Source organism: Gavialis gangeticus, unplaced genomic scaffold, assembly GCF_001723915.1.
Source record: "Gavialis gangeticus isolate Ggan-Ray unplaced genomic scaffold, GavGan_comp1, whole genome shotgun sequence".
NCBI classification, from domain to species: domain Eukaryota; kingdom Metazoa; phylum Chordata; order Crocodylia; family Gavialidae; genus Gavialis; species Gavialis gangeticus.
In genome coordinates this window covers 47,828,346-47,840,901 of record NW_017729027.1, presented here as the reverse complement: position 1 = coordinate 47,840,901, position 12,556 = coordinate 47,828,346, and the positions used below count along the sequence as shown (strand labels likewise).

At 40.7% G+C, this 12,556-nt stretch overlaps 1 protein-coding gene across 2 annotated transcripts in view; it reads right to left on the bottom strand.

Annotated features, from left to right (window-relative positions):
- The window catches only part of ACP1 (acid phosphatase 1, soluble), a 35,782-nt gene that overhangs the window by 21,145 nt on the left and 2,081 nt on the right, over positions 1 to 12,556 (bottom strand). The window contains exons 2-3 of one of the 2 annotated variants that reach the window (XM_019520633.1): positions 3,228 to 3,301; positions 3,011 to 3,124 (exon numbers count right to left, since the gene is read on the bottom strand). In XM_019520633.1, the coding sequence (XP_019376178.1) occupies positions 3,011 to 3,124; positions 3,228 to 3,301 (188 nt within the window). Of the gene's footprint in view, positions 1 to 2,842; positions 2,957 to 3,010; positions 3,125 to 3,227; positions 3,302 to 12,556 lie in introns of both variants that reach the window. The other variant, XM_019520632.1, reaches the window with a different exon arrangement.

Sequence of the window (12,556 nt, the reverse complement as noted above, 5' to 3'; positions counted from 1 at the left end):
GGGGGGCTTGGGGCCCCCCATACCCCCTCCCCCCGGGCTGCCCCTGCCACCTGCTCCAAGCACAGCCCCAGCCTAGACCCCCCCCCCCATGTTGGGAACAGCCCAGTGCCAGCCCTAAGCACACAAAGGGCAGCCTGCCCTCACCCTGCACACAGATCCAGGGGACATATGCCTCACCATGCCTTCCCTGGGAGTGCGTGCAGGGGTGTGAGCCACCCGCCAGACAAGTCACTTGCGGCCTTGTCTGACACCCCACCCTGGCTGGGCAGCGACTGCCCCTACTCCAGTCTCTTCCTCACCACAGAGGCCTTGATTTGCACCCCACCCTCTTTTGCTCCTCACTTCCCCACAATACGCCTACCAATTGGATGCTGCTCTCCAAACTGCCACGCTACATATTGGCAATTGGATTGGTATCGGCCAGGATGGCTCATTAATAAAATCGGCCATTGGTATTGACCCAAAAAATCCTTACCAGTGCACCCCTAAAGATAATCACTCTCCTAATCTCATGTCCATGATAACGGCACATGGAAACAAGTGAGTTGTGTACAAATGTTTTTTTAGCCTCAGTATGTTATAATATGAAACTGATGAACATCTGCCCACTTATGAGTGTGATAAGAATTAAAGGAACTGAAACATATGTAACAGTTTATAATCTGAAAAAAAAAAACTCTTCAAGTCTTACATCAGCAATTATCTTCATTTATAGTTTTGCTTTCCCTACACAAGCATGAAAAGGCAGCTAGCTTACTCGCTACATATAGTAATTCACAGGTTTTGTGAATAACTTATGAACATGCAGACAGAAAGATTTTGTGCAATTGTGAAGATGTCTTGTGCAACGAGCTGGAAGGTACTCACCTAAGCACTACAGGTTTTCTGCAATGGTGGAAAGGGTTAGTTACACAAAGCAGGCCACCATTAAGGAGATAAAGAAACAAAAATTCTCCTTAACATAATGTTGTTCAGTTATACCTTCCTTGAATTTGAAAGTACACACTGATTCAACAATGTTCCTATCAAACTCCTTCCATCAGTTTGGCTGCTCCCCAAACACTACTGTAACTTTGATCTTATTTTTTATTGATCAGGCACAAACCATCAGCCCCTAATACTCTCTCAGTGAAACTGCCACCTACTACATGGCAGGGGCATTTCCAACAAATACTTCATATCAATGCATATGCACATGATTTTCTTTAGCAACATGAAAAACTGTTTCATCAAATTTCCAAGTTGCCTTCAACTCTTTGTTGTAGCCTTTCCTGTCCACTTCACAATTTTATTTGTCTAGATTCATTGACAAATGTGATTATGGCTGAATTTCTGAAGATAAAATTTGCCCAAGATAAGAAGCAGCCACACAACACAAAGGGGTAGAAGTTTGTGACTCTCCACTCCCCTTTTTAATATGCTTAACAAGAGCTCTAGAGTAGATTTCCTAGGCTTCCTACTTGACACCAATGATTAAACAATGTGACAGAAGCCAATGATTGTGAGAGCCTCTGACTTAGGATAATGTTAAAATAAAAACACTGCATTTGCACATACTAAGAAAATAACTGGTATCAACAGAAACAGATCACAAGCTAGACAGTTTTAGTATCAAACCAGTCAGTTTGGAATACAGCACTGTGCTCAATTCTGTTTGCATTATTATGTAAAGGAGATTAGAGACAGAAAAGGTCAGTGAGGGCAACAAGTGTGATTGAGGGAATTTGGCCAGAAAGGTTAGAAGAACTAAGTGCGTAGGTTCTGCCAAAGAAAAAAAGAAAAGAATGATCTCAGTAAGGTCATGTAAGATTCTGAAGGGAAAAAGAAAAACAATATTTAATCTTGTGTAAAATGCAAGAGTAGTGGCATGAACTCAAACTAAGGAAGGTCAGAGCCTAAAGGAATATATTATGCAGAGAATAATTAAACAAAGAGCGTTATGTGCATTTATCTATCTGAATCATTTAAATTAGATGCAGTCATGCTATATTCCAGAGAGATTGTCATTGAAACAAACAACTTGAAGCTTAGTTGATTTTGTCAAAAGAAAAGTGAAGTGAGTTTTTCCAAAACTCACACAAGGTTTCCACTTAGTTGAAAGGGACTGCGCAAATTTTCAGTGAATCATTGTTCCAAACACGGAATTGAGGAATTTTTACTTGAACTTCTTTATTGGGATATATAACCAACAGTAGTTTCACTCTAGAATCTGAGCTATTTAGTGAGGATCTGGAGTTCTCCAAACTCTTATGGCATGTTTACACCAATTCAGTGGGATAAAACATATCCATTACCTTCGAAACTAGAACTGACATAGCTAGCTTGGAAGAAATGAGCATATGGCAACAAGCTCCAAGACTGCTGCCTGACATGCTCCAAGGTGCACCAAGTAAGCTATGTACTTATGGTTTGGGAGGTACTGTCCCCACTCTATATGCAGGGTCTCTCATCACGGGACTTCTAAGTGACATACTTGAGTAGTATAAATACACACAGAAATAATTTTGACCCAAGGGGATCAGTTCTAGAAGAATATGAGCCAACTTCTCCAACAGATCGATAAGATATGTATTAATACTCTAAATACTGAACATCTGAAAGATATTCAAAAGCACGCGTTGAACTAATGGTCTAATTCAAGAACCACTGATGATGACAGTGAAACTCATTTACTTCAGCTAGAAGAGTTAGGCAATGGCTGTTCTTTTTACACAATCACATTCAGTATTTACTACACAATTTTACACTAACTGTACACCAGGCAAATGTCTGTTGTAGTTACTACAATTATTGCTGAACAGAGAATTTATTCTGTCAAGTAATAAAATGTACTCTTTTCTACCTGCTGTGCTTTATGGGCTGTCTCAATGCCATGATTTCTCAGACAGCTTAAAGCCCTTGCATCTGGGCAGCACCCCACGTTCCAGTCAGAAACAGCAGCACTGTCTGTCATCCACTGCAACAAAACACATGCATACAACACATTTAAAAGAAAGTAAGAGTACAGTACCTGCCTGGCAATATGATTCATGTTAATGCCATGCTTCTTCATACAAGCCTGTCCTCGATAGTCAGGAGGGTTTCCTATTTCATAGGTAGATGTTGCTGCACTGTCTATCCTCCACTACAGAAAAACAAATTTAAATATTTATATTTTTCTTCCCATAGCTGACATAACACTGACTGACTAAGAGACAGTATATTTTGGCAACAATAGAAAAGTTTACCTTATTTTCAACATTTTCATCTGTTACAAGTTTTCTAAAAACAGCTTCAGCTATGGGTGATCGGCAAATGTTCCCTACAGAAAGAAGAACCTGAATTAAGCTTGGCACCATGTTTTTTTTTAAAAAAAGCAAGTTATTAGTTTAAAGGTCTGGTTCTGGCCAGAATTGTTGTTACATCCCCTCAGTGAATCCACAGCAGTGGAGCCACACCATGACCTCTGGAGAAATCTCTTTACTTACATTTCACCACACTGGGAGCAAAGGTACAGCCCACAGAGGTGCCTTAACAAAGGCTTTTGAACTGTATATTCTATGTTCTGTCCCACTCACGTACAAAGTAACTATGTAATCACACGACTATTCCCCCCCCCAAGCCCAACTCCCTTTGTGACCATACTGAAAAGGGCTGAAGTTTGAAGGTGTGCCCATGTATCTCAAATGAGAGTTAACTGTGATGTTTTCATGTCTTTTGACATCATAGTTTTAAATGGCAAAAAAATCAGGAATTTTTACGTCACTTCAATCCACAATTAGCAGATTTCAGCTACAATCTGCTAATTTAGTGATGGCCAAGCTTTTAGGCAGGTGTGCAGCAAGTTAAGCCATTCCCTCTTTCCAAGTGCCACTCTGATCCCCTTCCCCTACCCAGTCTCCCACTTTCCAAACACCATGGCTGTCCATGCCACTTGTGGCATGCATACCACCAGTTGGCCACTCATGTGTTACAGAAACGAATCACAACGTTTCCTAAAAAGGGCCAAGATACTACACTTGATTTGAACTTTCAAGAGACTGAGAAGTGCCAATATTGCCTGTTTTGTTCAATATCTTCATTAACAATCTGGATGATAGGACGGATTGCATCCTAAGCAAGTTTCCGGATGACATCAAGCTGACGGGAGTAGCAGATAGGCTGGAGAGTATTTAGTCTAGATAAGAGAAGACTGAGGGGGGATTTGATAACAGCCTTTAACTACCTGAAGGGTGGTTCCAAAGAGGACGGAGCTAGACTGTTTTCAGTGGTTGCAGATGAGAAAACAAGGAGCAGTGATCTTAAGTTGCAGCAAGGGAGGTTTAATTTGGATATTAGTAAAACTTTCTTACTAGGAGGGTGGTGAAGCACTGGAATGGGTTACCTAGACAGGTGGCAGAATATCTGTTCTTGGAGGTTTTCAAGACCAGCTAGACAAAGCCATGGCTGGAATGAACTAGTTAGAGCTGGTCCTGCTTTGAGCAAGGGGTTGGATTAGATGACCTCCTGAGGTCCCTTCCAACCCTAATTTCTACAATTCAATAATCAAGAGAGAAGAATTACATTAAAACCCATGCAAATTAGAAATGAAATGAAGCAGAGGATAGGATAATATAATAATATAGGCCTATAATATAGGCTGTTTCACTCCTTTTTTTCAGTACACTTCCACCACGTAGTTGGATTTATTTGTGGGGAGTATGAACTTTTGTAGTTTGTTGCTACCTTCTTTAACAATAGCAATTTGACCTCATCTAGTTCTTTTATAAGACAACTCAAGTACGAAGTTGTCCAACAAACTTCACAATTGCAATAGGATTTAGCAAAGATTTAGTTGATATTATGAACTGGACAGAATTGAAACCTTTGTAAGCTCAGTTACCCTTTGCTATTTAGTTCAATCTGGAATTAGTTCAGGAAAAGTCCTTTGGCTGTTCTATATAGAAAGTTAAATTACATAAGTATTACATGGGTTGGCTTGGCAGAATTCAATTTTATTTATTTATTTTTATAAATTTGATGGGAGGGAATAAATCAATACTTATTTTTAAGCATCTCTTTCGATTTTTATCAACCGAAATTTTGGGACTGCATGAAATTAGGTTGTGGGGGGCAGACAATTTAGTAACAACAGGATGCTGCTAAAAGCTTTACAAACGTCACACACTAAAATATACAGAAGTAAATATCCATAAATCAATAAAACAAATCTGCTTTAAATCATTCAGTTCATTCGTCAGAAAAGAACTGGGCTGGCAGGGACCAGAAGACAAGTGAAGTGGCACTCTGGAGCTCTGGGAACATGGGGAGAGGCAGTGGCTGCTCAGCCTGAGGCAGAAAATAGTTCCCTACTGCTCACAGCACCTTAAGGAGCAAACCCCACCTGGCAGACACCGGCAGAGATGTGGCCTGGCCCCTGGATGGCCAGACTCCCACCCCTCTAGGCAGCAGAGGGGCTGGGCCCCAGAGAGGCCTTCCCTGAGCACAGAGGCTGGGCCAGGCAGAAGCTCTGGGAACATAGGGACAGGCAGTGTGACTGGGTGCCTGTACCAGATAAGGATTTGCTCCTAAAGGGCCACAGGTGGTGGGGAACTGCTTCCAGGTCTGTGCCGAGAGGCTGCTGCCTTTCCCTATGGTCCCAGAGCTCCTGCATGATTAGGGCAGGAACCAAACTCCTGGTAAGCCCCAGTCATGCAGGGGCTGGGCTGGGATTGCCAGGAGTTTGGCACCTGATCCCTAGCTGGGACCTGGGCAGAGCAAGCGGCCAGCAGCACCAGACTCTCAGCCATGAACGACATATGCCCCTAGAGCTGGGGGGGGGGGGTTCTTGTCCCTTTAATCCCACCCCCCTCCTACACCACAGCCCCTAGCTCCTGCCATAATAATTGCCGCTGCATGCATGAGTGGGCAGCGCCCAGTCACAGCTTTTGTTATCCATGTCCCAGATTTTTTTTTTTTTTTTTAACATCTTCTTTCTATACATTTTCATGATTACTAATGAAAATATTTTTCCGTCGGTCTGCAAGTGACCAGTGAAATCGATGTTTATGAATGATTATCCATGAAAACGGAATCCTGCCAAGCCTATATATGGGTAAAGAAAAAAAATAGCTGGAGTAACAGAAAAAACTAAAACAGTACACAACCAACATTAGTTCCAGAGTGAAAGGAGACTGAAAACAAATAAGCTCAAGTATGTAAGTTACCCCTAAATGCTTCAATAAGTGAAAAGGAAGGAAAAAAGCAACATCTAAAACAACAGAAATATTCAAGACTTAATTCTATTACATAACAAGGCAACAACAATTTCAAAAAATCATTTAATTTAAGGGCCTGGGTGATGGTAATGATTTGTTTAATACATAAAGCTCCATTAACAGTTTGTCATGGTGTGGGGTCCCCCTGATCCACTGGTTTAAAAGACAATAGAAAAAACAAGCCCCTGGGCTACAATATAACAGTAACGGAAGCCACACTGCCCCTTTAAGAAGGTAAACCTCCCTCTTATTCTTGTGTGCCTCCTAGCCCCAGGTATCTTATTCATCTATGTATCTTCCAGGCAGCAGGCTAGGCCACCAAACATCTGTAAGCAGTTCTTTCCTCCAAGAGCTTCTTCCCTTGGCAGCTGCCAGAAAACTAACCCCTGCCAGACCCAGCCCTGGGACTTGTATGTGCCCAGGGCCCTGCCTCCTCCTGGTCAACTGACCATGTGCAGGTGGCTGGTAATTTCCCCATTAGCTCATTAGCCCACTGCCTGGGTACCCTGCAGCTATGAAGCTTTACCTTGCTAGCAGAGCTCTCTAGCTAGCTGCTTCTGCTCTTAAAGTAGAAGGATCACTTTAGCACCCTGCACCACAGTCAGTTAAGAAAAAAAAGTGTCACTTCAGTCCATCCTGGACTAAAAAGAACTGTAGAATATATGCTGAATATACTCAGCATAGATTTAGAAGGAACTTCAGAAAAAGATATCCAACAATTTAAACTGCAGACAGTGGAAAAGACCCCCAAAACAAATGTAATCTTTAAGCACTTATTCCGATTCATTTTCATGCTGCCATTTGCAACAAAATACCAGGGTAGATACCCAACTGTTGAAGAGAAAGATACTGCTATGACAAGCACATCTAATATTCTTCCATCAGTAATACCAATCACAATAAATACCAGGTGTGTAAATGATAAGTTTACTGTTACAGTTTTAAAGAAGGTGAAGACAAGCAAATTGGTAGAAGTCACTTGATAAACACCTGGAAGAGATTTTATTGGGCTGCTTTGATGGAACTAGTCTGTTTGCATCTGGAAAAAAGGCTGCATGCTTAATTTAGCTTAGCTCACTCCAAGTTGAGAAAGACAACAATCTCTTTCTCCAGTCTATGAAGACAGTTAAGGTGGAAGAGAATGGGATGCGTGGAATTGAAAAAAAAACTTAAAGGACACGGAGAAAAGCAGCAATTGCTTACATTTTTTTTTGTTTAATAAACCATTTTGATATTCAAACCAAAAAATTAAAAAACTGAACACAGAATAGAGGCCTGGAAAGAACTTCCTTGTAGCCTATGCAAATGTTACATAATCCCTTCCTTTGCCTGAGAGTCAACATTATCCTTATGGAAAGCTGAAACAAAGTTTTTGGGCCACACCTAGATTTTCTTTAATCTCAGTCTCATCCTCATTGTACAGTCCACTTCTGTCTTTGTGCTGTACCTAGTTTTTAAATTTATTTTTTTACTATGTTTTATTTTCTTTTGCGAAGGGTCTAATCACAGCTTCACTTTTGCTACATGCAAAACTGACTATGGTTCCAATGAATGAGGCAAACTGAGTAGCACCTATGAATTGCCAAACTCCAGAAAACACCAAAATCTGTGGATCCTGCAGCCTCTGGAAACACCAGCTTGTGTGCTCATGGGCTGTATGACTAGGCAAGTGACACTCAGAGTAGAAGAATGTCAACTCTGTCCTTGCAAAATAACAGTTCTGGGACACAGAAACAAACATACTGACAAATTCAGAATCCCTGATTTATATCCACCCATTTGTAACATGAATTGCAAATTCTGGATTAGACTGAACAGGTTGCCAACTGCTAAAATGGCAGTGATGATGAAGAAATTCAGCCTGACCTGATTAATCAGGATGACTGCAAAGCAGATGATCAAACACTGTGGGGGAAAAATCAAGTTTAGAGGGAGGCATGACATGTGACTGTATATAAAGAAGATGCAATACTACCCTATCACCTTTACCCCTTATTTTTCTCTTTCCTAGACAGTGACACATTTCTTTTCTTCTAGAAGTTTTACATCCTATAGAAGTAATTTTAATCCCTCCATGTTACTAAGATTTTTGTATTTGGATACATCATCAAATCTCAACCATCTCACCCGATTTCCTATTCAGAATAGGAATAGTCCTTTGAAGCTGCACAAACAGTACAATCAGTGATTTTCATCAGTACAGGCATATATTTTCTTCTATGTCCAGAGAACCACCACTTTCCTCCAGCAGTTCCATCTGTGCTTGGTCGCATCTTCCAAATCCCATCTGAATTTACAGTTCATCTCCTTTATCTGTAATCCTCCAATCTTCTCTTCATTGAGTTTTTGTCAGGTGTCACACATAGTTTCCACCTGCTACCCAGCCAAGGATAATGTATCCCATAGCTCCTAGTAATTTTCCCTGCCAGTGCTCTCTCCCCCCCTTTTAGCATCTACCCTAAAAAAAGAAGGCAACTCCCATCTCTCAGAATCCTTTTTACAAATGTCTGTGAAAGTTACCTTTTCTGACCCTCAGTCATTTTACTGCTGCCCCCCCTAAAAATATCAAACATATTTAATGTAGGTTTCTTTAACTAAAAAAGTGCTACCAATATTTTAATTACATTTCCATTTCCCTACATTTGACACCTGTACAATCTGCAGACCAGCACAAATTAAAGAAAAAAAATGTAAGAAACGGGTCACCTGTGATTTTTCTAACACGTTAAACATTAAGAAACTGAAGAAATATGTTAGCCTATAGAACTGCTTAAAAAAAAAAAAAAAGACTATCCCCTGGTTTACTAAAAAAGTAACTAAATACTGACATGCTAAATTTAGTACAAGCCAACATGCTTTAATGGCTATACCAAACAAGAACAAATTTGTCTTTGTACTTTTTTCCTAAATACAAAACAAGATTAGAAGTGATAGTTTAAAAATCAAAATTCCTTACTTGTTAGCCCATCCTAGAAAGAGCGAGTTTAAATATTGAACAACTGTCTGTAGGACTGGCCTGCAAATCAAAGGAATATTACTGGCCACATCCTATGCTAAGTAATTCAAAATTTGAGAAGAGAATGAAATATTCTGATGTGCCATTAACTGGAATAAGTGTTTTGTCACAATTAAAATTTTAATCGATTGTGAAGTGTATTTCATTTTCAGCCAATTGTACATAACATCATAAAATGGACTAAAGTTCTATAACCTATCGTATTACGAATAAGGTCCTCTCATTACACTATTACCAAATATAGCAATTCAAAAATGTTACACTGGATGTTCCGGCAAAAGACGACATACAATAATTTCATAATAAATATATTTCTCAGTATTTATGGAACACTAAATTTAAGTATGCCACGGTGATTTCATGAGAAATGCAAGAACAGAGAAGAAACTGAGTACAGTAAAGCTGACTGTACAAGCTATGCCCACAATTTCACAAGAAGTACACTGTGCTGAACCTACCTACAATGCCAGTAAACAGAAATTGGTAGAAAACATAATGTAAATGGAGAAAACTTACTATAGTTTGTGCAATCAGCTTTTCTTTCACTATACCCAGTTTTCTCCATTTACATTGTTTTCTATCAATTCGTTTACTGTCATTGTAGATAGGTTCAGCAGTGTACTTTTTGTGAAATTGTGGGCAGTTTGTATAGTCAGCTTTTCTTTCACTATGTCTGTAACTGTACAAGTACATTGTGATAATGAACCTATTTGTATAGAAACCAAACAGAAACTGTGAGAAAAGAATAGAAGAAACTGACTCTAGTCAAAGTACAAACATAACTGTACAAGCTATGCCCAGAACTGCATAAAAAAAATAAACTAGGAGCGAAAGAAAAAAACATTTTTTTTAATCATTCAGCAATTGAACGGGTACCACAATGGTGAGGAAAGCGTAAGTTTTTTTATGTTGCACCAACAACATAGATGTGTCTCGTATCTGAAATAATGGGACTGAGGCCAGAGGCAATGCTAACTGATTTCTGTATTAATAAACTTAAATGGAGACATTGTGGATAGAATACATCTAAAGAAATGAACTACTTTTACACAATCAAGTGGATTTTTTTTTACTTCACTAAGGAAAAAGGAAAACTAATCAAGACTGAAAGATGGAGCCTGGGCCAGGTAGGACTGAGACACCCACTCTGGGCCAAAGTCCCTTTGAGAGCTGGATCCGGCCTGAGCGCTGTATTATGTCCATCCCTGATCTAGTGCCATCCTCTTTGGAACCACCCTCCAGGTAGTTAAAGGCTCTTATCAGATTCCCCCTCAGTCTTCCCTTCTCCAGACTAAATAAGCCCAGCTCCCTCAGACTCTGCTCAGAAGTCACGTGCTCCAGTGCCTTCACCATTTTCATTGCCCTGTGCTGGACTCTCCAATTTGTCCACATTTTTTGGATTGAGAGGCCCAAAAATGGACTGCAGATGTGGCCTGACCAGGGCAGAAGAGAGGGGAATAATTACTTCCCTTGATTTGCTGGCAACGCTCCTACTAATGCAGTCCAGTATGCCATTAACTTTCTTGGCAACAAGAGCACACTGTTGACTCATGTCCATCTTACTGTCCACTGTAACCTCCAGGTCCTTTTCTGCAGAGCTGCTGCCCAGCCAGTCAGCCCCCAGCCCGTACCGATGCATAGGATTGTTCTTTCTTAAGTGCAGGACTTTGCACTTGTCCTTGTTGAACATTATGAAAGATTAAATGAAATTCTCTCCCTTTATCTTCATCTAACGGAAGTCTAAATCAAGAATTATTTGTATTGGAAGGTCTTGTCAAGTGAAGTGACAAGAAAAAATTATTTACTTCAGCTGCAGTCCCATAGACATAAGACTCCCTAATGACTACATCAAATTTGATGCTTGTGGCCTATAGAAAACAAGCCAATTAAAATCAGTAGAGAATAGAATGGAAGAGATCTAATTTACAAAAGGTGAAAAGCAGAGAAGGTCAGATGAGACCATTAAACACATATATATTACAGACAATTATGTTTCACTAAGATACCCTATATTAAATTTTAAAAATGTTAAATAAAAGTATTTCAGATCTCAAAAGACTAAACTGCTAGTTACAAGTAAGAGAGACTGGAGCCCAAGGCCATTAAAATGGCCTTCTCTGACATAAGACAAAACACGCAGATAATGATTTATATATACCAGCTATCCCTCGATATGAGGATGATGTCTGCCAGGGGGAGGGGGGGATTATTGGTGAGTTTTAAGGTGGCTGAGGAGTCAAATCCGTGCTCTTCAAGTTTTTCCATAGATATGACAACTGGTACGTTGGAGGGGGACAACTGTTGGCCAGGATGTTGCACACTTTCCTTCCTCCTCTGCTGTTTCTCAGCTTCCTGAGCAAGACGGTTCTCTTCGAAGTGGGTTGTAGCTTGATGTATGGTGCAGCACCATTGAGATCTGATACCAGCCAGCCAACCCAATTTGTAGGGTTGATACCACCTTTCTTAAGGTATGCTTTCAGGGTGTCCTTGTAGCGCTTCCTCTGTAGGCTCCATTACCATGACTAAGGGCATTTATACCCATACTCGAGGAGGCGTTGGGGGCACTTTAATTAGCACAGCTCCAAGAACTGCGCTAATTAAAAGCACCTGACGCATCACATATATCAGCATCCCTGCACTGAAAAATGGCAGCAGGGTGCTTTGAACTAAAGCTCATTGAACGAGCTTTAGTTTAAAGCACTCCACAGCCATTTTGCAGCACAGGGACACTGATACACATGATGCTGGAGTGCGTCAATTTCCACGCCCCAGCAGCCTCAATTAAATCCGGCCTGCTCCAATGTGCTGAAATTACAGCATGTCGGAGCAGGCTCCCTACATGTGTATAGGAGCCCTATACTGAGAGAAGAGGACTTGCTTCAGGAGATGAGTGTCAGCCATCTGCACACAGTGGCGTTGATGTTTCATGATCTTTGCCTCAATGCTGGTTATGTTAGCTGCAGAGAGGATGTTAGCATTGGGGCAGTGGTCTTCCCATCTAATGCAGAGGATCTTCCTGAGGCAATGCTGATGGAACCATTTCAGGCACTTAAGATGGCTTCAATACATCACCCACACCTCACACTGGTTTAGGAGTATTGGGCAAACACTACATTGTAGACCAGAATCTTCATTTCTATCTGCAAATCTCAGTCAGCAAAGATGCAATGAAGCAGCTTTCCAAAGGATATGTTTGCACAGCAAGTCCTACGTTCATTTTCTACATCAAGATTGATTAACTGGAAGAGGTGACTGTCAAGGTATGGAAAATGCTTGATGTTTTCCAGGGGTTAAGGGGGGGGGG